Source organism: Pholis gunnellus (assembly GCF_910591455.1).
Source record: "Pholis gunnellus genome assembly, chromosome: 3".
Classification (NCBI taxonomy): domain Eukaryota; kingdom Metazoa; phylum Chordata; class Actinopteri; order Perciformes; family Pholidae; genus Pholis; species Pholis gunnellus.
In genome coordinates this window covers 28,070,053-28,095,768 of record NC_136529.1, presented here as the reverse complement: position 1 = coordinate 28,095,768, position 25,716 = coordinate 28,070,053, and the positions used below count along the sequence as shown (strand labels likewise).

The window sequence follows — 25,716 nt, the reverse complement described above, 5'->3', positions numbered from 1 at the left end:
ATATCCTGAAGCGCAAAGATTTGAGTCAAATGTCAAGCTTTTATCAGTGTTTCCTCTACTTCCATCCATCCATCCATTTTATTTTTATAGCTTTTTGTCATCGTTTCTGTTGGTTATTTATATATTATATTGTATTTTCTGCAACGAAGTCTGACGAGGCAATAAACACAAGCAACTAGCTCGTCATGCTTATAGCCGGATAAGCTAAGCTATTTTATTTCATTATAAAAACCTGTCATTAACTCTTCTTCTCACGGAAAGTAGAGTGGGTCAAAGTTGAACCAGGGATGTTTAAACCAGACAGTTTGGGGTAAAAAATGTTACCGTCCGTCTTTGTACTGTAAGGGTTTAATTAAAACGCTTGCCGCCATTACTCATGAGTAGAGAGAGGGCCGGCATCCCTCGTTGACTCAAGGGAAGAGAAGAAGAGTTTACTCTAAACCAGTGTGCGATAGACCCAACTTTTGAGAGATTCAATTCATCTACTCTAGCGTAAGTCTGTAACACATTTAGGGTAAACGTCTACAAATTCATCCCAGGTTAACTCCTAGTCTAAAACACCGAAGACCATCGTTCGAACCCCTGAGATTAAGAGTCTGAGCCAGCCGGGCCCGGTACATCAAACAAAAGGTTGAGAGTTCGAACCCCACCTTGGGTGAAAGTCTTTTGTACTGTGGTCTACGGTTCTCAGGGGTGGCCCTCAGTCCTGTAACGCACACCTCCGCCAACCCATCCCCCACTGTTGACATCAGTGGTCTGGGAGGATGCTGATTGTCGGCTTGATTCTAACACCAACTCCAGCTGGATTTACATTGACATTCTGTGTAACTTCTAGCAAAGTGAAATACATCCATGTTGCACACTTTACAGCAGTTTGGTTTTCTATGTTCTCATGATTTCATTCAGTCAAAACCTGTAGATATTCAAGGAAAACGTTGTTTTCGACAGAAACCACAGGAGAGATATCTGCTTTGCCAAACTACAAGGATGAAGCTTGCAGGTACAATAATCTGTCTTGACATCAGTGGTCTGGGGAGGCTCTGTTTGTGCAACCCGTTGCACCTGTAACTGTATGAATAAATGCTTTACAGTTTGAAATATAAACGTCTGCTGGACGTAGGAAGCTATTAAAAGTCATTTTTATCCACAAATCATTGCTGTTTCAGGAGTCTCAAGTGTCAATCTGTTGAGTCATCTGTAGCTCCCTGTCGTAGAACTCTCTAAAGCCCGCCCACTTTCTAGCTGCCCAATCAATTGGCGAAGGTCTGATTTAAATCCTTTTTGTAACTGAACACCGTTAAAATATTCTGTGTAGCTTTTGTATTACTGGGACTTTAAGGGCTTTTTACAACAGGACAGCACACAATTTAAATTAGTAAGAGATCTGAAATTATATTTAATTAATGGCTGTTTTTCTTTGTCAAAATTGCGTGTTATTTGGCGTGTTGTAGGCTAGTTTCCCAATGGGAATGTTTGGTGTCTTTGTAGAAGCCCTTATTTGAGTGCCAGCTGCTGATGAAGATGTTCAGCATTTGTAATTGCTGTTCCCTCACTGTTCTGTTCTTTTGTTTTTTGTTGACATTTGTTCCCATAAAGGTAGAAGAAATCCACAAACACACACACACACACACACACACACACACACACACACACACACACACACACACACACACACACACACACACACACACACACACATACTGTACACAACACACAGTCACGGAGGAGGGGGATTGCTCAAGCCTGCCGTTTTTCGGTACAGGGCTAAAGTCAGATTAGCGCTGCTCGTCTGTCTGCTTTCACGGAGAAACACGCTTAATCCCTGTTTAATCCCACCTGCAACGGGATTGGCCACCGCCTAAGACTCTGACGGCTATTACCCCGAAGCCCGGCTTTAGACACAGACTACCACACACCTGGGCAGAGAGACAGACGCAGGGAGAGAGTGTATTTGTTTTGGCAGTTCTGCGATCGTCCTGCTCACTAATGATGCATGTCGGATTAAATTGAATTGCAAACGAAGGAGAGAAGCAGGAGGATAAATGGGAGGAAAAAAAAGAAAATACAGCGTGAGGGATTTGGGTGTAAAGGAAAGAAGATGGAGGGAAACCAGTGAAAAGTGAGACATGCAGAAAAAGAGAGAACAGTAAACAACAAGCACAGAATGAAACCTTTCGACACAGTGTGAAAAACACGGAGGAGGAGGTATAGATAACCATGTGAACACATGGATAACAAAAAACGACAGAGAATATAGAAAATGTTATAGAGGAAGAAAAAAAACGCAGCTTCCTCCCTCACTTTACAAGACAGAGGCTATCACCTCACACACACGTTTAAGGTATACTGAAGACATGCTGCTTTTGCTTTTTAATGATTGTAACAGTGAATAAAGACCTACACAGATCTTTACAGGAATTGCGTTGTTCCTTTATTTTATGGTCTTCTGTTGCGATCGCCAGGTGATGTGGTGGTTCACTTTTAAACTGTGATCTGTGGGCTTTTTTTCCAGGCAGCAACCGCCTGCTCTGAATAGAGAAGCCAATAATGAAGTACCGTAAACTTGCATCTTTCCTAATGGCCACCAGGGGGCGACTCCTCTGGTTGTATAGAAGTCTATGAGAAAATGACTCTACTTCTCTCTTGATTTATTACCTCAGTAAACATTGTAAACATGAGTTTATGGTCTCAATCTCTAGTTTCAAGTCTTCTTCAATACAGCATGATGTTCATTTAGTAAATGATGGTCCATTTAGAGTCACACAGACCATAAAGCAGGGGATGCTTTAGGGCGGGGCTATATGATTGACAGGTTGCTACCGCGGCGTTGTCTGGTCTTGGAGTTTTTCGTCTGTTTGTCTTGCCACTTAAATCCTTTCACAGTGTGTTTTCAGTTCAGGGCAAGTTAATTGTAACCGTTTTGGTCGCCTATAAACGTCTGTTGTACGTAGCTGCACCTTTCCTATCGCCTGTGGTTTGTAAAAACCAAGGTGGTCAACTCAAGGCTCCAAAACGTCAGTCCACAAACCAATTGGTGACGTAACGGTGACTTCTTATTCTTGTATACCGTCGTCATATACAGTTCTGTCTGCTTCTCTCAGGACACTGATTATATATTGTTTGTTCAGTGAGTGCAATTAGTGACAATGTGGTCTCCGTAGTAATTCAGCTCTGAAAGCTTGACGGAAAAGATGTCTTCCAAAATGTATTCAGAAGACAATTTCTTACTTTATGAATAATATGTTGAAGGGGGTTTGCACCTTCCTGGTAGACGACTTTGTAGCATGAACTCCATAGTTCTGCTGCTTATCTCACGATCATCAAGGTGGAGGATAAAAACGATAAATGTGTTGTAAAATCCTGTGTCACGGTGCTAGAAACAGCTGTGTGGCGTCTGATAAGCCTCCAAACTCCGGGATCTATTACTCAAACTGGCCTTCCTGGATTGTATTTCATCTCCCCCCCCCAACCCACCCAGCACAGCCCCTTCTTTTAGGACCAACGCCATTTTCAATTCTGAGCACCAAAAACACACAATGATAATGGATACACTCATTCCCAAAGAGAGACAGCAAGGCCAGGACCCGGTGATTCACCAGCTTCATTCTTCAAAGACAGGGTGCGATAACGAGAGAAAGAAAGAGACGGAGACAATGAATGACCACACCTGGGTGTCCGTTTTGGTGACTCAGCCTTTTTTTGCGACGGTAAACTGACTCACTGCCAGATCGACTATCAGTCTCAGCCGGCTGCCTCTGCCAAGGCAACGCAGACAAACAGAGCTCAGTCTGTTTGGCTTTTACAGCATAAAAGAATATGTGCTGAACTCCTGGAGCCAGCTTGTTTTACATCGAGGGTCACACAACGCACCAAAGTGCACCACAATAACAGTGAACATATTTCAAAGAGGGATAGGAAGGTTACAGTTGTCCCGTTGTTAGTTAGCCGCTGGGACTTTGTTCTACTTACATTGTATCGAACTAATTTAATTTAAAAACATTTAATAAAAATACTTTGAGCACCCTAATAAATGTGTATATTTATCGCTGTATAAATCCCCAAAAGCATATGACTGAAGTAACTATTCCAGTATGAATTAATAATCAACTTTTCTAATGGAACATAAGAATTGTCTTGAGTTTCTTTTTGCATGCTACGATTTAAGATGTATAAATATCTGTTTCCCAAGCTCAGTTTTAAGTATGCCGACAAATATTAACGTGGAAATATGTGTCAATGTTTGCTAATGAAATAAATGCAACATGTATCTGTGCCTTTGTTTGAATTAGCTGATGCTAATTCCTTAGCATACATTTATTGTTGCTACATCTTCTCTTCAACTGCTCCCCTGCAGCTCCGCTAATTTACTTTAGGTTCAATTAACTTTGGGTAAATCGGAAAGTTATTATGACTTTTACGATTTTTGTTTGAGGGATTGTCATGGGATTAAGTGCAAGTGTCTATTTAGCAATTATTCCAAATTAAAATTTAACTCCTTAACTCAAACGTGTCACTTAATCTACTGGCACTAAATTTTGTACATACTTTCATTTTTTTTGCTAATTAGCCAATGTTAGCATGATGACAAGCTAAACTGGGATGCTGAACATCATTATTTGGTTGAAATCATATATATAGTTTGAGACAAGATGTTCTACGTTAGTCTCTTGAATGATGATCCAGCACCAGCAGAAGAAGTGGAACCATTATTTTGTCCAGCCTCTTTGCTCTGGCCTGGTGGTAAAACTCGTGTCAGTGCTGCTGGAGACCAGCAGGGAGCAGCAGAGGGCACTCACACGACTCACTGTTATAGACTGCTACCCTGCAATCATATTACAATGAATGGTAATCAGGCTGATAGGTGGATGTGATTTGTACTATATCTTAAGTTTGGCTGAAAGGTGTGACTATTCCATTCTGTTTGAATCAGTAGTCAATGCAGGTCGGTGTTCACAGGCTGAACACGTCTGCCTGTCTGATTCTATTGGACAATTCAATTTTAATTCATGTAACACTGAAATAAACAGTTAAAGGCTCAAGTTCTGAGATTTCTCTGCGGTAAATAAAGACAATAATATTATGTTTATACATCATTTTTAAGCATTTTTCAGATATTCTTTTGGACTTTTTCACATATTTTTCAATTATTTCTCACACATTTTTGGGACATTTTTCCACAAATCTTCTGGATACTTTTAGGACACATTCCACACATTTTCTGGATATTTTTCAGACATTCAAAATTAACAATGATGAACCAGTGCCCTGATGAAACACTAGAATCAGTGCCCTGTTTGTTTTAGGTACAAAATACAGAAAACTGATATTATTTTGAAATTTCTTTGATATTTGTCATAATTACATCTACCAACAAAAGTTTCAGTTCGAAAACTGCAGGAGTGAATAACATGGCATAAATAGATGGAAAACACACTTTTGTTGCAAAAGTATTTTTTTTTTTAATGTTTTATTTTCTGTACACACTGGGTTTGGGTTGCATATTTTTTCTCTCTCTACAAGATTAGGGCTTTGGTGAGTCCAGCTGGGCAATAAAACCACTTTAACATGCCACTATAAACTCAAGCAGACCTAATTAGAAAGTTGACTCAGATGAGACATGCTGTTACAGTCTCGCCCCATTGGTCCCTGGGGCCTGTCAATCACGGAGGTGACGTAATGGCGTCTGGCTCTTTCGATCCCCTGCACACACACTTAGACGAGAGCTTACACGCACACACACACACACACACACACACACTAAAATTCAATAATTGGAGTCAGCTTTTATAGCACTTCTGGGTTTATAAATATTTTTAAAGTCCCATATCTGAATACACTCTTGTACAATCTTTCGACTAAGTTCTTAAAGGGTAACTTCGATATTTTTTAACCTGGACAATCATTTTTGGAAATTGGTCCTGTATTGAAGGAGAAAGCTGCAGACAGCAGCCACTTACCGTGCTGCAATGTAATCGCTTAGGGCAACTCCTTACCGTCAATGTATGTTCGCTGAAAGTGCTCGTTTCTGTCGCTGACGACGTTTTTATTTACCTTTCTCTTGATCCGGTCCGTCTCTTTCACTCCGAGAAGTCTCATTCTGAAATCTCTCGTTGCATCAACAGTTGAAATCAGCTAAATATTCAGCCATGACATCGAATTCTCCTTCAATACTAGACTGACTGGAACTTCAAAAATCGTTGTCACCATTAATCACTTTGTGTGTGTGTGTGTGTTTTGTGTTTTCTCCCAAGACATGAAGCTATACTGAAGATCATTCCACCCATATTTGGGCCTTTTATCAGTGACGGCCACAAAATATGGGTGAATACAACAACAAGCCTCCAGTGGAAAGTTTTCATTGTATGGCTGCTGCAGAGAGTGTTGAAGTATTTGCCGCTGAAGGCCAACGCATTGCTTTTGAAAAGTAGTCCAAATCAATATAGTTTGGCCAACTTTCATACACAGCTGACTCTGAAACAGCTGCAGTGCTTTACTGGCAACAGCATCAGACAAACATGAAAGTAGACGTCATGTGCAGCGTGAGCAAGTTGAATTTGTAATGTTCGTCGAGTGTAATCCTTTTGGGACAATATCATATTATTTTAACAAATTCTGTTGTTTAAATTTAGGATTTCTTGCAAACTCTTAATAATCTGTGTAAACCAATTAGTTGTTCATGCAAATTACTGTCACATTCTTGTAGCGATAGGAAGTTAAATTAAAAGGTGTTTGCCGATGAAGACCATGAGATGCTGCTGACGAAAAGCTAGTAAGTGGACACAGAGTTAAAATGATTTTGTTATAGATACTGATAAATTATATTTTGCCTGGTCAACAAAGTTTTGATGTTGAAAAGTTGTTTTTTTCCCCCTAAGACTGATCCGCTTAGTCCCGCCCTACTGTGCTGTGATTGGCTAATACTAGCGTGCTTGGCAGATGGTCTTTCCTACAACATTACAGTCATTTTTACACTACAGTCATTTTAACGATTTACAATTCTGATTCTATTCTCCGTAGGCACAGCTACAGGAGCAATTTTGGGGTTAAGTGTCTTGCTCAAGGACACATCGACATGCGACTAGCATTCTCTGATTGAAGGACGGCCCTGCTCTCCACTTAGCCACAGTCAACAGCAGCATGGACGAGAGTATTTATTGTGAATGGAGTTGTTAAATTCACTCATTTAGCGGCTGGCTAGTTAGCTAGCGAGCTTACTCACTCTATCATGATTTCATGCTTCACAGAAAATGGGCCAAACAGTCGAGGCAACGAGAACTGTCCAATCGCAGCACAGTAGTATTAGCCAATCGCAGCACAGTAGTATTAGCCAATCACAGCACAGTAGGGCGGGACTATAAGTGTCGAGAACAGAGAGCATATTTGTTGACTTCCTTTTTGGATCCCGGCACACGTGAATGGATTAAATTATAATAATAATAAATGGCATTTGGGGGGTTTGTGACAATCAGATTTTCAAATTAAATGCATTAACCCTTTTACAGCCGCTCCTTTTCCAATGATTGTGTATGTGATTCATGATACTCACAGGGGGCTTGGTTGTAACCCATGTTGATCTCTTTGGCTTCGGTTGAAAGCTCTGGAAAAAGGCTAGCAAGATGTACCGTGAGCTGCAGTGAGATTTTTATTTTTGACAAAATGATGCGTCATAAATACATGTTTAAAATCTTGACTGTTTAACATTATGTTTTGTTCATTTCGAGAGCACAACTGAAGTAATTAGTGTGCAGAGAGTGAATTATAAATTTGTGCATGTTGGGATAATTCGTATAGTTATCATTTGTGTAGCGTATTGATTCTAGAGCACCAGTAAGTTGAGGGCATGAATTAAGACGTTTAATGTAGGCAACAATAGTAGTCCTACTCTGGGGGGCTAAATTAAAGTGACTTGACTTCTCATCGTGGGTTTTCTTTCATCTGCTGTTTCCTCCTCTCCTCTCTGTGAGGTTTAGCAGGACTGTGGTGATGTGCCAAAAAAAAGCTAGTGAAAATTGGATATGAGAGACAGACAGACAGACAGACAGACAGTGTCACCGACAGAGAGAGAGAGCGAGAGAGAGAGAAGCAGAGAGAGAGAGAGAAGCAGAGAGAGAGAGAGAGTCACTGAGAAATCCCCCGAGACAGCGAGAAAGAGAGAGCGAGAAGGGGGTAGAGGGAGAACCAGACAGACGTCCGTTAGCAGTTTAGTCGCCGGTTACTCGGCTGAAAACACGGAACCATTTAAACCCTGATTTCTAACGGGACGAAACCGGACATTTAAACTAGTTAGCGTTAACATTCAAGCTCCGTTTAACGGCTGTACCGACACACTTCAACGGTACGCCGATAGTTAGATAGATTTCGGTGGAAGAGGAGGAGGAGGAGAGAACCGAGACAGGAGGAGGACGGATCGGAGGGGAAGGAGAGGAGGCTGGAGAGAAAAGCGAAAAAAGGGAGGATTTTCTTATTGGGGAGTTTTGGTGCGTGCGTGTTTTTTTTGGACTTCTCTCCTTCTTCCGATCGCTTTCTCTAATCTCCAACCTTTACACCCCCCCCCCCCCCCCCCCCCCTCCACCCCAGAGAGTCTTCCTCGTCTGGAGTATTAATGTCTGGTTTTAGGAGCCTTTAAATGTTGAACTTGATGGGTGTTTTAAACTCCACCTCCTCCAATGTCTCCTGTACTTGTAACTGCAAGCGCTTCACCTCCCTCCAGAGCATGGAAATCAGTAAGTAACTTGTAATTTCATTTACTTTTTAAATGTTCTGAATCACTGACTTCTCTCTGTTGCTACATTTAAAAAAAAAAAGAAACAAACCGAGACTGCGAAAGCTACACACCCGGTATATGTGATCAATACATCAACGCCTGCTTTCATCGGCTCGGATTTAAGTCACACCTTCTCACAAGTAACGTTATCTACAGAAAGGAGAGAAATTGGCTACAATTCATAGTTTGTATGGAATGTTAGTCGTCATGTGCTGCTGGGTTGTGTTTCACTGATGATGTCTGGCTTTTTTTCTTTTTACCTCACTGTCATTTTGAATCTATTACATGCTAGTTATTGTCTGTAAGTTTGAGTTTCTCTGTTCCTGTTCCTCTGTTCAAACCGTTTCTGATTAATAAGGCTTTCATCTAGAACTTGAACCAAGACCGCAAAAGCGTCCCATCGCTTCCGCAGAGCCGGAATGAATAAACCTCCCGTTTTGTTTAATAAACATCATTTTCAGGCTATTTTATAAAAGCAGTGTTGCTCGCTGTGAACGCTTTTGACAGACTGGGTGTGATTTCTTTCCAGAACCGCTGGCGGTGTCTGCTTTTGATCTCAACGTTTCGCTTCATTTAAGTCCTTTCGGTGGGTTTTCAACGGTGAAAAAGGAAGAAATTACAACCGTTAAATGTATTCAAACTACCAGGAAGTTGACGTAGAGGATATCGAGAGCTGTGCGGTGCAGGAGAAGGTGGGTTTGTTCGGGTGGGAGTTGGAAGTTTTTGTCGCCGCTTCGTCACTGAGCAAAGCAAAGCCAGACGTCTGTCTAGCCGTCTGCCTGCGTGCGCGCGGGTGTGTGGTGTGTGTGTGTGCGCGCGTGTTCATGTGTGTGGTCGTATCCGGGAAATCCCTGTGTTTAAGTGTGTGCGTGTGTCCAGTATGTTTATATATGAGTGTGTTTTGGGGGGGTGAATCAAGGCACTAACCTACGTGGGTTAGGGGTTCTACTCCCACTGGGGACAGTCCTCATGCTGAAAGCTGTGTGTGTATGTGTGTGTGTGTGTGTGTGTGTGTGTGTGTGTGTCCAGCCGAGGTCACCAGCAGGGCTGATTCAGACAGCGTCAGAGCTGAAATCTGGCAAGATTGTAACTGTGGACAAGACATGCATGTGTCAGAAAATGGTCAACAAAATGTATCCCAGTTCACCCAGTTCAATGTGTTGAACTCTAATGTCTTGTTAAGTCCGATCGACACCATAAAGTCTGCAGGAATACTAATCATAACAGTCATAGATTCATTTTATGTCCTACTAATCACTAATAGACTATTCGTCTAAACTGAAAATGTTTAGGTTTTAGAGTGTTATGTCACAAAATGGTACATAAAATGTCGAATTGTGTACCAAGCGATTCATTAATGAATCCAACAAACGGTAAAGATATTATTAATGTCATTTTTGAAAGTACCTATAATGGAATAGAAGCAAGCATCCCGCCTCACAAAGCCGGACTGTGAGTTCAGTCGACACGATTGAAGAGAGGAACACGTGCACCGAGTTGACCTCAGCTGTGGTCGGATGCTTAAAAAAAAGAGCGTCATGATGATGTCGTGACTAGCTGTCTCTCCAAAGTCCCCGGTGAAAAACAATTTGTTACAGACCTAAACAAGAAGCGTGACTCAACGGCCTTTTTAGATTTATTTAGAAACTGATTTTTCTTGGACGGTTGCAGAGATATTTTGACAGGCTTATTATGATTTTCCAGTTTTAGATTTGTAAGCAAAGATCACTGAGAACACAACAGTGAGTAATGTGTTCCACTAATCATGTGTGCGAAGGGTTCACGCCAGTGTCATCTTTTTTACCACGCAGCTACACTTGAAATGGCATTTGGAAGACTAAGTCCAAGTGCGCGAATGTCCACGTGAACGTAAGCAGGCGGAATGTTGATGGTTGCAGCAGTTAGTAGTAGCAATCGTTCAGTGAAATGCAGAGAAATCTAACAGAAATACAAGATAAGAATGCAGGCAGACACACACAATTCCTCTGTCTGAGAGCAGACATGCTGTTTAGTCTGGAAGACAGACGGAGGGAAACAGATAAACCAGAGGAGGAGAGAGAGAGGGCGAGGACTGCGGAGACGGAGAAGGGAGGGAAAAAAGAAATCTGTCGAAAACTTCAGAAAAAAAAGGAACAAGATGTCGGCAAAATAAGCAGGAAACACGGATTGAAGATTGTGTTGGAGTTGATACAGAAACCGGGCTGTGAGGCTGAGACTAATGATGCTTTGGCATGTTTATGTATTAAAGCAAGATTAGGTTTATGCATCGGCCCAGCCGTACGGGACATTATGCAGTGGAGTGTGACAGGGAAGATGAAAGACACAGTGTGGAAGAAAAGTATAACACAAGATAATCCACGTTATACACTTGAGATGTGTTGATCAAAGGACCACGCAGACACGCCAGGGTTTCCCTGGGTCTTTACTTCAGAATATGTTAAAAATAGATCCATATCTGGGTGGAAAAGGCTCTCATTGTATAACAGACACCTGATATGATATCAAGCTAACAACAAACATGAAGAAACAAAGCTGCAACAAATATGAGTTATCTGTAATTTCTAATCTAGAAATCCAAAGCAAAATAGCTAGCTAGCTACAAATATAGCATGTAGCTAAAACACAATAGCAACACAGCTAGCTAGAGTCAAAATAAAATGAAATCAAATCAAATGGGCGATAAGGACGCTGTTATATGTTAATGTTAGTATGGACAGGCAGCTCAGATTAAAAAGCCGTCCCTTGCACCTGCAACATCTGGATTAAAAGCATTTAAATACATTAAGGACTAGTCCCGGGCAGCACGCTACGTCACAGAGGAACACCGTCGCTACATCGCGTTACATTTCTGCACGTGGCGTTCAAGGAGGCCAGGTAACGGTAGAACGACTCAAACTGCTGCAGAGCCACAGCGTCGGTGGTGCGTCTGTCTGTCTGTCCCGCCCCTCACCTGGATCTGTGACGCTGTGATTGCAGGCCTGGTACACCCTCTGACATTAAAGAGCAGCACACACATAATGCAAAAAACACATCTGTTCTGAGCGGCAGACATTGCTAGTCAAAGCACATGACATCAGCATTACTCACTTGCCAGCCGTGTGTGTGTATGTGTGTGTGTGTGTGTGTGTGTGCGTGTGCGTGCGGTGAAGTCATCAGTTCATAAGAATCATTTCCTACCAGCAGCTTGGTTTCGCTGTACATTTGTTGCTACATGTCTGGCAGTCACCGACACCTCCGCAGTCTGTCTCTGTAGCCAACATAAATGTTGTCTGAGTGTGTGTGTGTGTGTGTGTGTGTGTGTGTGAGTTCAGCTGGAGGGTAGCGTTATTTATTTTGATAATTGAATTCGAGGAAAAGAGTCAGAGTGTTCCTGAAGTGTGCGTGTGAGTGTGTGTGTGTGTGTGTGTGTGTGTTTGTGTGTGTGTGTGTGTGTGTGTGTGGGGGGGTGTACTGCGGCATCGGGCACAGGGAGGACACGCTGTGACTGGGCTTTTTCTTCTTTTTCTATATTAGCACACATTCCTGTGACTGTCAAGTCACAAGTTTGATTCCTGCAACAACTCTTGTGCCCATGAGCAAGACACAGAACCTGGATGTATTTTCCGGTTGGTTTTGTGGATTTGCAGCTCGTCGTGGTTTTAAACGTTGTGTAATAGTGATACTCGCTACCTGAAGAGGTTGGAAGGAGATATATACGTTTTCAAAACGTTACGTTTCTACCTTAAAACCTGCGGCGCTAACATTAGCAGAGTACGTTAGCGTATCATTAACTTGCGTTAGCATGTGTATGCTACGCTAGCTACTGTAGGAATACTGAATGTCTACACATGCTGGATATAGACCTACACAGCTTCACAGGAACAGTGGTGTTCCTTATTTTCATTGTCTTCTGTCTGGATCAGCTTTAGCTTCTATCTTTATCTTTTTAACCAGTTTTTGCCGCTGAATCCCCTCACCAGCCTGGATATATCCTTCAAACGCATATCTTAGACCCTTCTGTCTGCTTCTCGCTCTGAAATTGTCTTTTCGTTTTTTTCTTGAGGTATCTTCAGGTGTTTTATCAACACAAACCACATCCAATAGAAACGGCTATACTGAAGTTTGAGTCATGGTTGCATGAGAAATTTGGTGCGATTGTGATAAAGTGACACGACCTTTGTCGAGCTTTGGCGGAGATCATTTCCTGAACTTCTATCTAATGTTGCTGATGTCTTTACACTATTCTTTTTGTCAGAGACCCCATCATTGACTTCTAGTTTGTATTAAATAGGGCCAATGTGTTTTAAAACACCAACAGTAAACCATATTTACTTTATTTTTAGCTTGAAAAAAACAGAAAAAGTCCGTCTTACATCTGACATCCGGCTTGTGATCGCCATCATGTGTCATTCTGTCATCGTCATGTGTCACAAACATCAGCGTACGCGTCCCGTTCAAGCTGCAGCCCCCATGTGACACAGAGATGATGTTTACTAATCAGCGGGAGAAACCAGAAACAGCATCTTTTTTTTTATACGGTTCCACTTTTCGACGGCATATCTGCGGTGCAGCGCTACATCCTGAGGCAACCTGCGTGCAACTTCTGTCTTTGATTCGCTCACCAGAATGAACTTTTACACCATTTGAATGCGCTTGTCAAGGTGACACAACAATGGAACGAAGCCCAGAGAGTTGAGAAGACACATCAATTCAGGCACACACACACTGACTCTTTAGTTTTTTATCCTGCTCTTTTGTTGTCAGTAATGTCAGTTTATTTTGGTGTAATGTTTGGGATCTATTGATAGATGAAAATCAGTGATCCAACAGAGTCATGCTTTTGAATCACAGATCGGATCAGCAGACAATAAAAGGGAAATATAAAAGTGTTACGTTTATTTTTTTGCTGCTGGTACTGTTTGCCGATTATTGATGAGCCGAATACGGATCGTTTTCGACTATTTATTTTTTCACTACCATCCCAAAAAATACTTTAAACTGTCCTGATGTCAATGTATATATACAGTAGTTATTTGCATAAAAACACATCATTCAAATGATTAGGTAATAGAAAAAGAGTAGGAAAATAATCTTGACATTAGTAGTTTTAATTATAAGCTGTTTAGAGCGATCGTGTTATGAAGTTAAGTAGGTCATCACTTCCTCTCTAATATATATTTTATAATGCTGTGAAAACATTTTGTTGTATTTATTCAAGTTTTCTTCAAGATGACATTTGAACACATCATGATTACGTTATAATTGACCTCCTAATACTCATTTTTAATGAACAGAGCATGAACCTATAATAATGTAACTAAATGAAACCTCAGTATGTTAGCTGTTAGCATCGGTGCTGCTAACGTTACTAGCTCTCCTCCTGTTGGTTTTAAAATGGATTTATTGTTCATAATGCAGCATTATAACGGCCAGAAAGCATTAATGCCGCTCTCGGATGCATCTTTTTACAATAACGATCGTCTATAAAACTCTATTTTTCACTCTATCATGGTTTAACTGTATTTTGGGGGACTCGTATGAATACTAAAATATAAAAATAATAATAATAATGTAAAAAAATATTGTTACAAACCAAAGTCCCACATTCCAAATCAGCAGCATCGAAATGTCCTTAAAGTACAGAAAGTAAAAGCACTCATGATACAAAATGACCCGTCTCAGAATAATGTATTGTATTACTGAATTACAGCGATGTAAATGTGTTCATTACTTTAATGTTGTCGACGGTAAAGGCGGGGGATCATTTTAATATTTACTGCTGGGTAGTCTAATCTATGATAATAAAACATAATTTGTCGAATATATTTTTGTATTAATCTGCAATCTGCCTCCGGAAGTATGAAGTAGCGTGAATTGGAAACACTCAAGTAAAGTAGCTCAACATTGTTATTAAATACAGATAAGTTCATTTTACATTCCATCACCGCGCTGAAGGGAGAGACGTTTCAACAAATCCAAAAACAAGAAGTGAAACAAGAGTTCAATCCTCTCCTGTTCTTCACACACAGCGCCAGCAGTTTGTGTTTCCTGTCTCCGTCTTTTAGTCCTCATTGATTGGTTTTCTTTATTTCTCTCACTCAGTGAATCATGGAAATGAAATGATTGAGCCGGTTCTGGCGGTCCTAGACTTATTATGTAAACCTCTCTCTGTCTGGCTGTCTCACTGCTCTGTGCACGTACGTGCACACGCGTGTGTGTTAGTCTGCGTTTGTCTATTCATTTCCTGCCTCTGTGTATTAAAAAAAAAAAAGAATTCTGTTCTACATTTGGCTTTTCTTGCGGTAAAGAAGAAGCGGTAGATACAATGTGTGTTTAAGAAAAGCCCGCGTGGATCAAACTCGGCCTTTTGTGTTTCCTTATTTGTTCTTTGATTGACAGCTGCCGTCGTCCCAGAGACAGAATCTTGAGCTTTAATCCTCGTGTAAGATGAACACACTGCAATTTGTCCCGGAAGATATTATTTATCCACCGAAAGTCGACTCAGCTGCCTTCTTTTTTTTAGTTTTGCCACTGGGAGCTGCCCAGTACAGCCAGCCACGGTCTCAGTGGAGCAGTTACTCAAGAGCACGTCGGTAGTTTAAAGCTGATGCCTCTATATGACCTACAGGGCTAACAGACCCCGCTGCACTAAAATGAGAGGTTTTCTAAAGAGACCCTGGTGCTCAGAAACACTACCGCCTCTGTCCACTGGGACGACACAATCAACACAAAATAACTGTTTCTCACAGCAGCTTTAAAATCGGGGTCAACTTTGAATTAATTCAGCAGCTACGGTGGCGTGTTTTGTGTCGTAGGCTCGTGGGTGTTGTAGTATTTAGAAACGCCAACAATGCCAAACTGACAACTGAAAATACCAGATTTCTCAGAAACAAAGTTCCGTCTTTCTATTTTAATAAACACTGAACATCTTAAAAGAGACATTTAAAATGGGAATGCAGAACAACCCCTTCGTCTTTGCAGCTCTGTACTGTTTCTACTGTCTCTAATGTCTTCCTACCACCTTTTTAAGCTCCTTGCTGATCTCCTTCCTTCCTTTCTCTCTTCCTTTCTTCTTTGCTTCCTTCATGCCTCACATCCAACCTCTCAGCTGTTCATTGTTTCCTGGTCTAGACACCAACAACAACACACTCAGGAAGCAGAAGAAAACACAGTCATCTTGCTGGTATATGCATATATGTAGATGCATGCAGCAGTTTGCGTCTACGGGTCAAGGTCATCTTCACTTTGGGGGTTGTGTGTGTGTGTGTGTGTGTGTGTGCGTCTGTGCTCTCTGCATATAATCTGCATACAAGACGGTGTTCAGCTGAGGCCCTCGTAGTCTGTCGGACCCATATCGTCCCATTAATTAGTCTGAAGTGAGCCGGCCACGTATGTCTGTCTCGCAGCGTGAATAAATCCACACAGAGACCGTCTTATAGGACCGAGAGGCTGCACTATACATGAAGGCAGTGACTGTCTGCCTGCTGTGTGCACAGAGTGTCACGCGACGACAATGTGGAAAATACTGTCTCTTGTTTTTTCATTAATTGGTCTGAGGCAGGAAAAAAAAGAAATGTGTGTCTGGTTCTTTTATATACTTCAATAGTGGTCTATTTACATCTTGTCTTTCATTAATTAGTCTGGCCCGGGGGACGCTGGCGTAGGATTGTCTAGTCTCTAAACGTTGAAATGAACATCTGATTTTTGTTGATTACTCTGGTTTAGCCTGTAAGTGCTTCACGTCACCGGCTAATGCGGAATAGATCATTAAATGTTATATAATAGTTCTATTTCAATGTATTCAACTGGAAAAATCTGCACTAGTATTGATGCATTTTAATTAGAATTGCAACAATCAATTATTTCATCTATTTTAATAAAATATTTTTTATTTTTTTATTGTAAGCCATTTTTTTCCAAGCAAACATATCATCTGTTTTCAGCTTTTGCAAACCTTGGTTCTACCTGCGTCTGTGAGACTAAAATACTCTTTTCTTTCTAGTTGCGTTTGTCACCGTTGGGCCCAAAGGTTTCTTTAGTCAGCTGCCAATCGCAGAGCTCAGAGTGTTAAAGAAAGTGTCTGTGAGCGGTCTGAGCCAGGGTTAGCTGCCAGTTGGCTTTCTAATAACAAAATATCCGTAAGTCGGAAATGAATTAGTCCGAACCAGAATGTGCTGTCGTGAGTTCATCTCTGACGGAATGAAGTTGTCTGTTTGTGTTGCAGAATTCAACACACTTCTCCTGTTGTTTGGCTGTTGGTTTCTCCTTTTAGCTGCTCGACGGACCATCATTTAATGAACTGATTTTAATGTTAAAGCAGTTATAATATGCTCCCTTTAAAAAATACACATATATTTTAATGTTTGTATGCGCCGGCCTGATGTCGACATCTGCATGAGTGAGTCAGCCCACGCTCACATTTATGACGCTATTACTAATTTAGATATTCAGATGTATTCAAATGCTTGTTGTGTTTATGCGGGCTGTTAGTTTGCATATGAAAACAACGTTGCTGTGCATCTGCAGCGAGAGGGGGTGAAGTGAGGCCGTCTGGGTGTCTGGAAGGGCAAAGGTCAGAGGTCAGGTCGGGGGGGGGGGGGGGGGGGGGGGGGGGGGGGGGGGGGCGCTGAATTCTGAAGTGTGTGTCTGTGTATCTGTATTGTTTGGTAATTATTTTGCTGCTCATTGCTTTCAATAAGCCTCATCTTCATTATTGTGTTTGTTAAAACAACTTTGCGCTCCTCAGGTGACCAGAATGTGACCCTGACTGTTTCTAACTCACTGTGTTTATTGATTGCATTGACCAGAGATAATAGTTTTATTGTGATCCGTTCAAGCCCTATTCAGTAAAAATGAGCATCTGGCAAACTTCATCATGATGTGTTCAAATGTCATCTTGTAAAATGTCGTTTTCAAGGAGATGTTTTCACAGCAATATAGAACAGATATTAGAGAGAGATTCATCAGCTTTACCGTGGTAATGACTAAACTATAGTATGACGACAGATGCATTTAGGAGTGTGTGAAGCCTTTGATGAGGCGTTACTGACTGACATCAAACATTACCGGCTCACAATGCTGCTGCCAGGAAATATGTAACACAGCGACTGACAGATTTAAAGCAGATTGTTTCAACGGTTATCAATGTGCTGATCAGAAGAGATGTTGTAGCTGCTCAGTGAAAAAGGTCTCCGGCTCCAGATATGCTGAGCGTGCACGTTGAGTTTACATTTGGATAACTTTGGGTAATGTTTGAACGTTTATTTATCTGCGTGGAACCACGTCATTATAAACACACTGCAGTGTGAAAGTGTTACCTATTGATGTTTGTCCATTCCCCACATATTAATGCTGTGCGTAGCTGCATATTGTGGCAGAGAATATGATTTTCTTATACTGTGCAGATGAGCTGGAGTCACGAGAGTAATGCTGGCCCGTTCCTGACACAGTGACACACACACACATTTTAATATGTGTGTGTGTGTCACTGTGTACGTCACTCAGTCAGCTGGTCCGCTCCTGAGTCTAGACAAGAGACGCTATAGATGGCAAACCCCCCCCAACACATGACATACTCGTTCATGACCGTGGGCTTGACCCCTACGCACACACACACACACACACACACACACACACACGCACACACACACAGTCTTGTAGTGAGGACTGCGTCTGCCTCACTTTGCCCTCTGGCCCGCAGGAAACAGCTGGGACCACAACATTTGCATCCACAAACACACACACACACACACACACACACACACACACACACACACACACACACACACACACACACAGACGGTCCCGTCTCTCTGTTTATATTACTAAAAATGATCATTATACATTCAACTATTCAAACGCACAGACACAACGCACAAGCAATTCTTATTATAAACACCAAGCTCCGCCTCGACGTCAACAACCCCGTCCTCTCCGACTATCACACACACACACACACACACACGCACACACACGCACACACACTGTAGTGTGTCTAGACAGAGCAGCGAGCTAGAACAACACACAAACACATCAGTCAACTTTATTTAATGGTTTTCGGGCTCAAAGCACACATCATGTCACCGGGGTTCAGATTGTTCACACTTCTTGAGCCGCGGACAAGATTACATCCACACCGAGATTGGTTAAATCTGAAAACACATTCTTTTTCACTCCTTTCATCTAAACTAAGCCGGTGTTTTTCATGCCCCAAAACGGAGCTGATAGTCTTCTACACCGGCCTCACACTTTCATGTTGACAGGAAAAAACCAAGCTTCTGGAAAACTGTGACGTAACGCTGCTCACAGTGGAACGTCTTTCTCTTTTGGACTGTTTGAATGTGAAGTCTTCACCCTGGTCTCTGGGAACTTGTGAACGGCAGTTTTTCACCATATTTTTTTTGACATTTTATGGACTAAATGGTGAATTAGTCCTAGATTCCTGTTATGTTTATTGTTATGTGGTATGTGGCCGTAGAAGGGCAATATGTACTTTTCATCTGCAGACCAGCAGTTCTGAGGAATGTAGTGAAAGTTTGTGCACGGCGGGTCGTGGTGATGAAAGGGGTCCTTGATTAGATCTTAGAGGCCAAAAGAGAACTAAAGGGAGACGGAAAATATCAAACGAATTCAGCTCCGAGCATCCGTGGACTCAGACTGAATGTATTCATTTAAAGATATCAATTATGGCTGAATTAAAGTCATCGTGATGACCGTGAACGTGCAGCGCAAGTAGACGACGAAAAGAGAAAATGTTAAAGAAATAAAAAACATGATTTATTCAGGTGATGAAGGTTTGACCTCACCCAAATGTTGCTTTGAGCACAACGTCTTGATCCAATTGAACCTCGAGGCCTTGAAAAGAGAAATACCTTTCCTTTATCTTCTTAAAAGTGTGTATAAACACTTCTTAAAAGTTCGGGGTTTTTTTGTGCCTCTTACGAACGTGTGGATCGTGTGGATAGAGTCTACAGATCTCTGAGCCAACAAGTTCAATACAAATAAATAGAAATAAAAAAAGCTCCCGTCACACCTGAGCTGACAGATTCTTGGCAACATCCGAAGTACAATCGCTGCTCGCAATGTGTCCAACAGCCTCCCACACCTCGTCCAGTGGAGAGAGGGTAGGCCATGCCAGCTGGCACACGTACACACACACACACACACACACACACACATGTATATATACATACATGAGAGGCCCATATCGTTTTGTGCTCCGAAGGGCACAGAGCCAGTTTCCCAGCTTGTTTGCCATCCATCCATTAAGCCTTCATTACTCAACTACTGATCCGCTCATGGTAAACATTTGTGACACCGATGCCGGAAAGAAATGTTGACGCTTTAAGTCACCGTCAGCCGTGAAGTTGAGTTCACGGGAATGTCATCCACGGCAGAGACGGAACGAGAAACAGACTTTCCAGGTGCGCGTCACACGTGATAAACGTTGACTCGAGAGGCCTTTTTAGACCAGCAGGAATTCTGTTTTCGATACGCAAACCGCCAAAAATTCCGACCCGAAATACCCAGACGGTTAAATATGTTTTGCTTCGCCGCACCTCCCTTTCCTTTTTTTTTGACGTCTCTCCTCGCTGCGCTTCGTTTGAACGGCTTTGTCACACTGATCTTGTTTGGGTGTCTGCAGACATTTTTGTTTTGTCTAAAGCAGTGCTTATCTTTGTCACACACACACACACACACACACACACACACACACACACACACACACACACACACACACACACACACACACACACACAAGAGAGGGCGAGTTGATTCACGCGGAGGATCTGAGCTGATTTGAGCCGAGTCTTTTACGGAAAGAAAAGATCTATTCAGAGCCAGGTGTTTCCACTGTGAGGTGAAGCTTCAGTGTCTTGCTCAACAGTAACTGAACGTCTTTGTGTCGTTGCTTTGTGGTTTCTGAGCGCAGCGCGGTGGTGGACGGAGAGTCGAATGGACAAATGAAATCCTAAATGATTGCAATGTAGATAACGTTGAGTGCTGAAGAAAGCATGGAGCTGGGGAAGGATCTTAAACTTAGATATGACCGTCGTCTACTGAAGGGGTCCTCAACCTTCTAGTCTCCTTTTTAAAATGAAGCAATGTCCACTTGTGACACCCATAGACTGTATAAACATCACATCACGTGATGCCATCGGGCGCAAAAAGACTTACGTGGGAAAGAGACCTCCATAACTCAGCAGATGTTTTCCTTTTAGGTGAATTCACCTCTCGGTACTTATTCTAGAATAACCTTTATTTAAATCATTAGGTCTTGGGAGTTCCAGGTCATTTTTTGCTTCATGCACCAATAATGAGCAACTTTCATAGGAATGAACGGAGGCCCCGTCTCCAACGTTATAGAGTTCTCTTTATACATTCATGGTGCCGCAGCAGAGCAGCTAGCTCGCAGCTAGCTCGCAGCTAGCGACCCGAGACTCAAAAAATGCCTCAAATAAGCCTTAAAATTATCGCTAATATAAATCCCGTTGTTGTCATAATTGTGTCCACCTGATTTAATTTAACTCCCGTAGTCACTCTGGTTTTTTTGCTCTCGTTTGATCTCCACCAAGTCTAAAGTAAAACATCCGTCTCTTTAGCTGCGTGATGTTCCACGTTCTTCACCAGCTGGTCTCAGGCGGGTGGTTCAGTGTGTTTATCAGAGCTGGTTTACTGGAAACGGCTGACTGACCGCAGCTCGATACAAGGTGGTTGATAAGAGCGCTGAGACCACAGCCTGTTGAGTCACGACACACACACACACACACACACACACTGAACCCTAGATGTCCGTGTAATACATTAGCATTATTCATAATATTGACCCATTTATCCAACACACATTCATGTAAACTGTAGCCACAGTGAGACGTGCTTTCAATTCATTACCATTGTTTATTAATGTGAAATGGATTTTCCCAGACAGACACACACACACACACACACACACACACACACACATACGGTCAGACATTAAAAGCATTCAGACATTGTAGTGTCTAGCCAGGTGTGTGTTTGTGTGTGTGTGTGTGTGTGTTTGTGTGTGTGTGTGTGTGTGTTTGTGTGTGTGAGGACCGGCAGAGCTGGTTTTGGTTTTGTCGAAAAACTCTGTTTGGACAGGGACACCATGTCTGGCACACACACACACACACACACACACACACACACACACACACACACACACACACACACACACACACACACACACACACACACACACACATACATACACACACACACACACACACACACACACACACATCCGCATCCTCTGCAGGCTTGGTCTCACACAGATTTGACCTTGATTCTTGTCGTCTCAGCGGTTGTAACCGCTGAAGCACCTTTAATGCTCCACGAAGAAGATAAAAATGCAGGAAAGTCTACAAACGTTTAGACAACGACCGGCAGCTCGTTATTAATGAACATTCTGGCTGCTTGTGAAAGTCCTGCGTCATCTGAAACAACTTTTAACTGAGCTTTGGGAGGACGTTTTGACATTATTGGCTGTTTAATTCTGTTTAAAAGTTCTTGAGAAATTACCAACAATGTTGACGTAAGGATAAAAGTAAAAGGGAAACCAATTCTATCAAATGACAGACACACACAGAGTTTACTCTCATCACAATCTTCTTTACATAACGTCTGGATCCCACATATTTAAACTGATAACGGCGACAACAAGCGAGGCATCCAGCCAGACGCTCAACTAAAGTCCAGTCCACGAGTCCAGAGTCTGTAACGGGACAAACTTTTGGATGGTTGGTCGGACGCAACGGGACGTTTGATGACGTCACCGTTAGAAAACGGTTCCTCTTGAATCAAAGACCCGATGATGAAATCGATAATCGAGGAAAATAATCAGCAGATTAATCAGGAATAAAAATAACCCTCAGTGGCAGCCCTAAATGAAATGAGAACATGTTAATCCTTCTTAGGATGAATGTAGAAATGTATATTTTGTGTAGATTATTGTGATTTTAGATTTAAACGCTTTGGCTCGAGGGACAGTATGTTTGGCACTACTGACTGCAGGGATTTAACCAATTACTTCTCTGATGCGCTGTGTGTGTGCTCATACACCCACCGCTGAGAGACTGTTAATGATTATTGTTATGTCTAGTATCACATTGGATCACAGCCATCACACACACACACACACACACACACACACACACACACAGCCCTCTGCCCTGCCCTGCGCGACTCCGTCTGACTTCCCTCTTTCTTTCACATTCAAATGAACAGTGTGCGTCTGTGTGCGGAGGACCGAGTGTGTGTGTGTGTGTCTGTGTGTGTGCGGGGGTGCGAGACGACAGGGGTAGTCTAGCTCCTTCTGGCTAGAATTCTAATGAGCATCGCACACACACACACACACACACACACACACACACACACACACACACACACACACACACACACACACACAGAGCCAGACAAGCACCTGATAATGAGGTTTGATTTTCATATGTTTCAGACAGAATGCTCTGCAGGTCAGCTACACAGAGGATCAGTGTGTGTGTGTGTGTGTGTGTGTGTGTGTGTGTGTGTGAGTGTGTGACTCTGAGTGATTTCTGTTGGACTTTACACTCTCTCACTTTTTCCATTGTTAACATTAATGGCCGTGTGTGTCCGTTACAGCACTAGATGTCTGTGTTTGGTCTCCATGTTACCGGTGTTTGTGATGTCAACACCAGACTTCTACTTCGTTTCTATTTGTTTTATTTGCTCTTTGTGGCGACGTTAAAACACAGAAATAACACCAGCATTCAAACACACATCTATGTGTCATTCACGCAGTGGTCTGCTTTATGAATTTTATGTTCTCAAATTATTATTTTCATTGTCATTTTTTTGGAGAAGTACCTTTGAAGATGTTCAATCGTCACCGCAAGAAAACAAACTAAATCAAATAATGTAAGCCGGGAAAGAAAAGTTACAACATATTAGAAGTCATTTATCTAACCCTAGTCTATATTATTTCTACGTCCCCGGTGCTGAAAAGGTAAACGTCTGGTCTGTCTGTTACCGTCTACGTGCTGCTGAAGAGCAGCCGACAGTGTAAACAGAGCGGAGACGTTGTGTATTTACCTCAATAACAGAAACGCTTCGAGGAGAAAACTACAAATAATGTATTTAGTTTTTTTCAGTGCTCTTCAATCTCACTTAGAAACAAACATAAGAACTTCTCGTTAGCGATGCACCAAACTGTTCTTCAAGCTGCAGCCGACGGGGAAGCTCGGATCGGCTCCTAATCAGCTGATCGTCCGTGTCGCTCTTTGTGTGTTCCTCGTGATGATGTGAGGTCATCGTGTGAGGTGTGTTTAGAGGCGTGATGTCAACTCGACACGGACACCTTCACAGCTGCATGATGTTCACGTTCAGTTCCACCCAGCAGTGCTGACCCTCTATGACGTCAATTAAAGTTCAAAGAGGCCCAGTTACTGAAAAGTCCGTGCTGCAAACCTCTTAAGGTCTAAATTGCGTTCTATAGCTTTACGTCTATCAAATACAATCCCACATCATTTCAACAATGATACTTTAGACACAGACACATTGAACTTGTATGGCACGTGAGTGGAAAATAAATCTATCCTTACTATTAATAGAATTAGTACGAGCTCAATGAACTTAAGATGATCATATATTCAGATGAACGACAGAGGTACCTTTGCTCGGGAGTCGAATTTGCCAATGAAAGAATTGTCGGCGGCTTTGCTGTGCAGGTGTGTTGTCAGTAAGATCATTTGTAGCTAGTTAGCGTCCTAAAATTCTGACATGATCAAAATACCAACTGCACAAAAAATGCCAAAGATGACACTGAAGTTTGGACTTGAAACTTGTTTTCAAAAGCATTCAATATTATTCATATTTGTTCATACATGTGACTCACTCACTGCACCGATGGTCACTAACCAAACTCTGTCCCATCAGGCATTGCGCTGAAGGAAAAATGTCAGACAGACGAGAGTAGAGAGAGAGACAAATCCAAAAGTTTGATTTAATTTAATGTGAGCAGAGCTCACTTCCGGTTTTCAATCTTTCAAAATAAAAGCCTGAGGTATACAGCACACGCTGCGTCGCTGCTTAACCAGGGGGAACTGAACTTCACTCACAGAGCGTTTAACATGGGAGTTCCCTGGATTAGCACGCTAAATTTAGACTAATGCTCCTCTCTCTTCCCTTCAACACGAGTCCACTCATCCAGTACTCTGTTTCTGCACCTCTAACACTTCTACCTCTACTCTATTTCACTCTGCTTTTCTTCACCGTTCATCTCTGATGCACTTTGTTCTTTTCTGATGTTTTCTATCGGAAGAGAGTTTAAGAAAAGTGGTTCATTGCTTGGCTCTGCATTTATTTAATTTTGTTGTATTATGTGTTGTAAAGTGTTACCAGAAGGTGTCCTTGTGGTATCTTTGACATACAGACCTAACGTAGAATGGGTCATGATATTTGTCATAAAAGCTTCTCATTATAGTTGAACTCTTCTAACTGTAACGGGTGAAACAATGTCCCAGTGTGCTGTGAAGGGTTGGTTGATGGGACAACACACACCATGAGATCCGTATGCAGGAAACGCTTCGAATCAACGAGCGGGACGACTTCATGACGACACAGTGTTTCTGTACGAATTTTAAATCTGTGATGTAGGGCACATTGATTTGTCACATGTAGACAGAAGATAGAGAGACGAGAAAGAAAGAGACGGATAGAAACATGAGGAAGGGATGATAATTGACCCCCTCAACTACACACAACCACACACACACACACACACACACACACACACACACACACACACACACACACACACACACCTCCCTCTCCGTTTTCCCACTGTTGAAACCAATAGTGGGAGTTTTGTGGACCAAAGTTCCCACACTTGTTGGCTGCACCATGACCGTGGCTTCCAAAGTCAATGGAGTGAGTCTGTGTGTGTGTGTGTGTGTGTGTGTGTGTGTGTGTGTGGC

The 25,716-nt window shown here is 42.1% G+C and overlaps 1 protein-coding gene across 1 annotated transcript in view; it reads left to right on the top strand.

The window, feature by feature from the left end:
- Positions 1-8,615: 8,615 nt before the first annotated feature.
- pmepa1 (prostate transmembrane protein, androgen induced 1) overlaps positions 8,616-25,716 on the top strand; it is a gene marked incomplete at its 3' end in the record, with an annotated part of 29,688 nt that continues 12,587 nt past the window's right edge. The window contains exon 1 of the mRNA XM_079156782.1: positions 8,616-8,723. Coding sequence (XP_079012908.1) covers positions 8,627-8,723 — 97 coding nt within the window. The 5' untranslated portion in view covers positions 8,616-8,626. The remainder of the gene's footprint in view (positions 8,724-25,716) is intronic.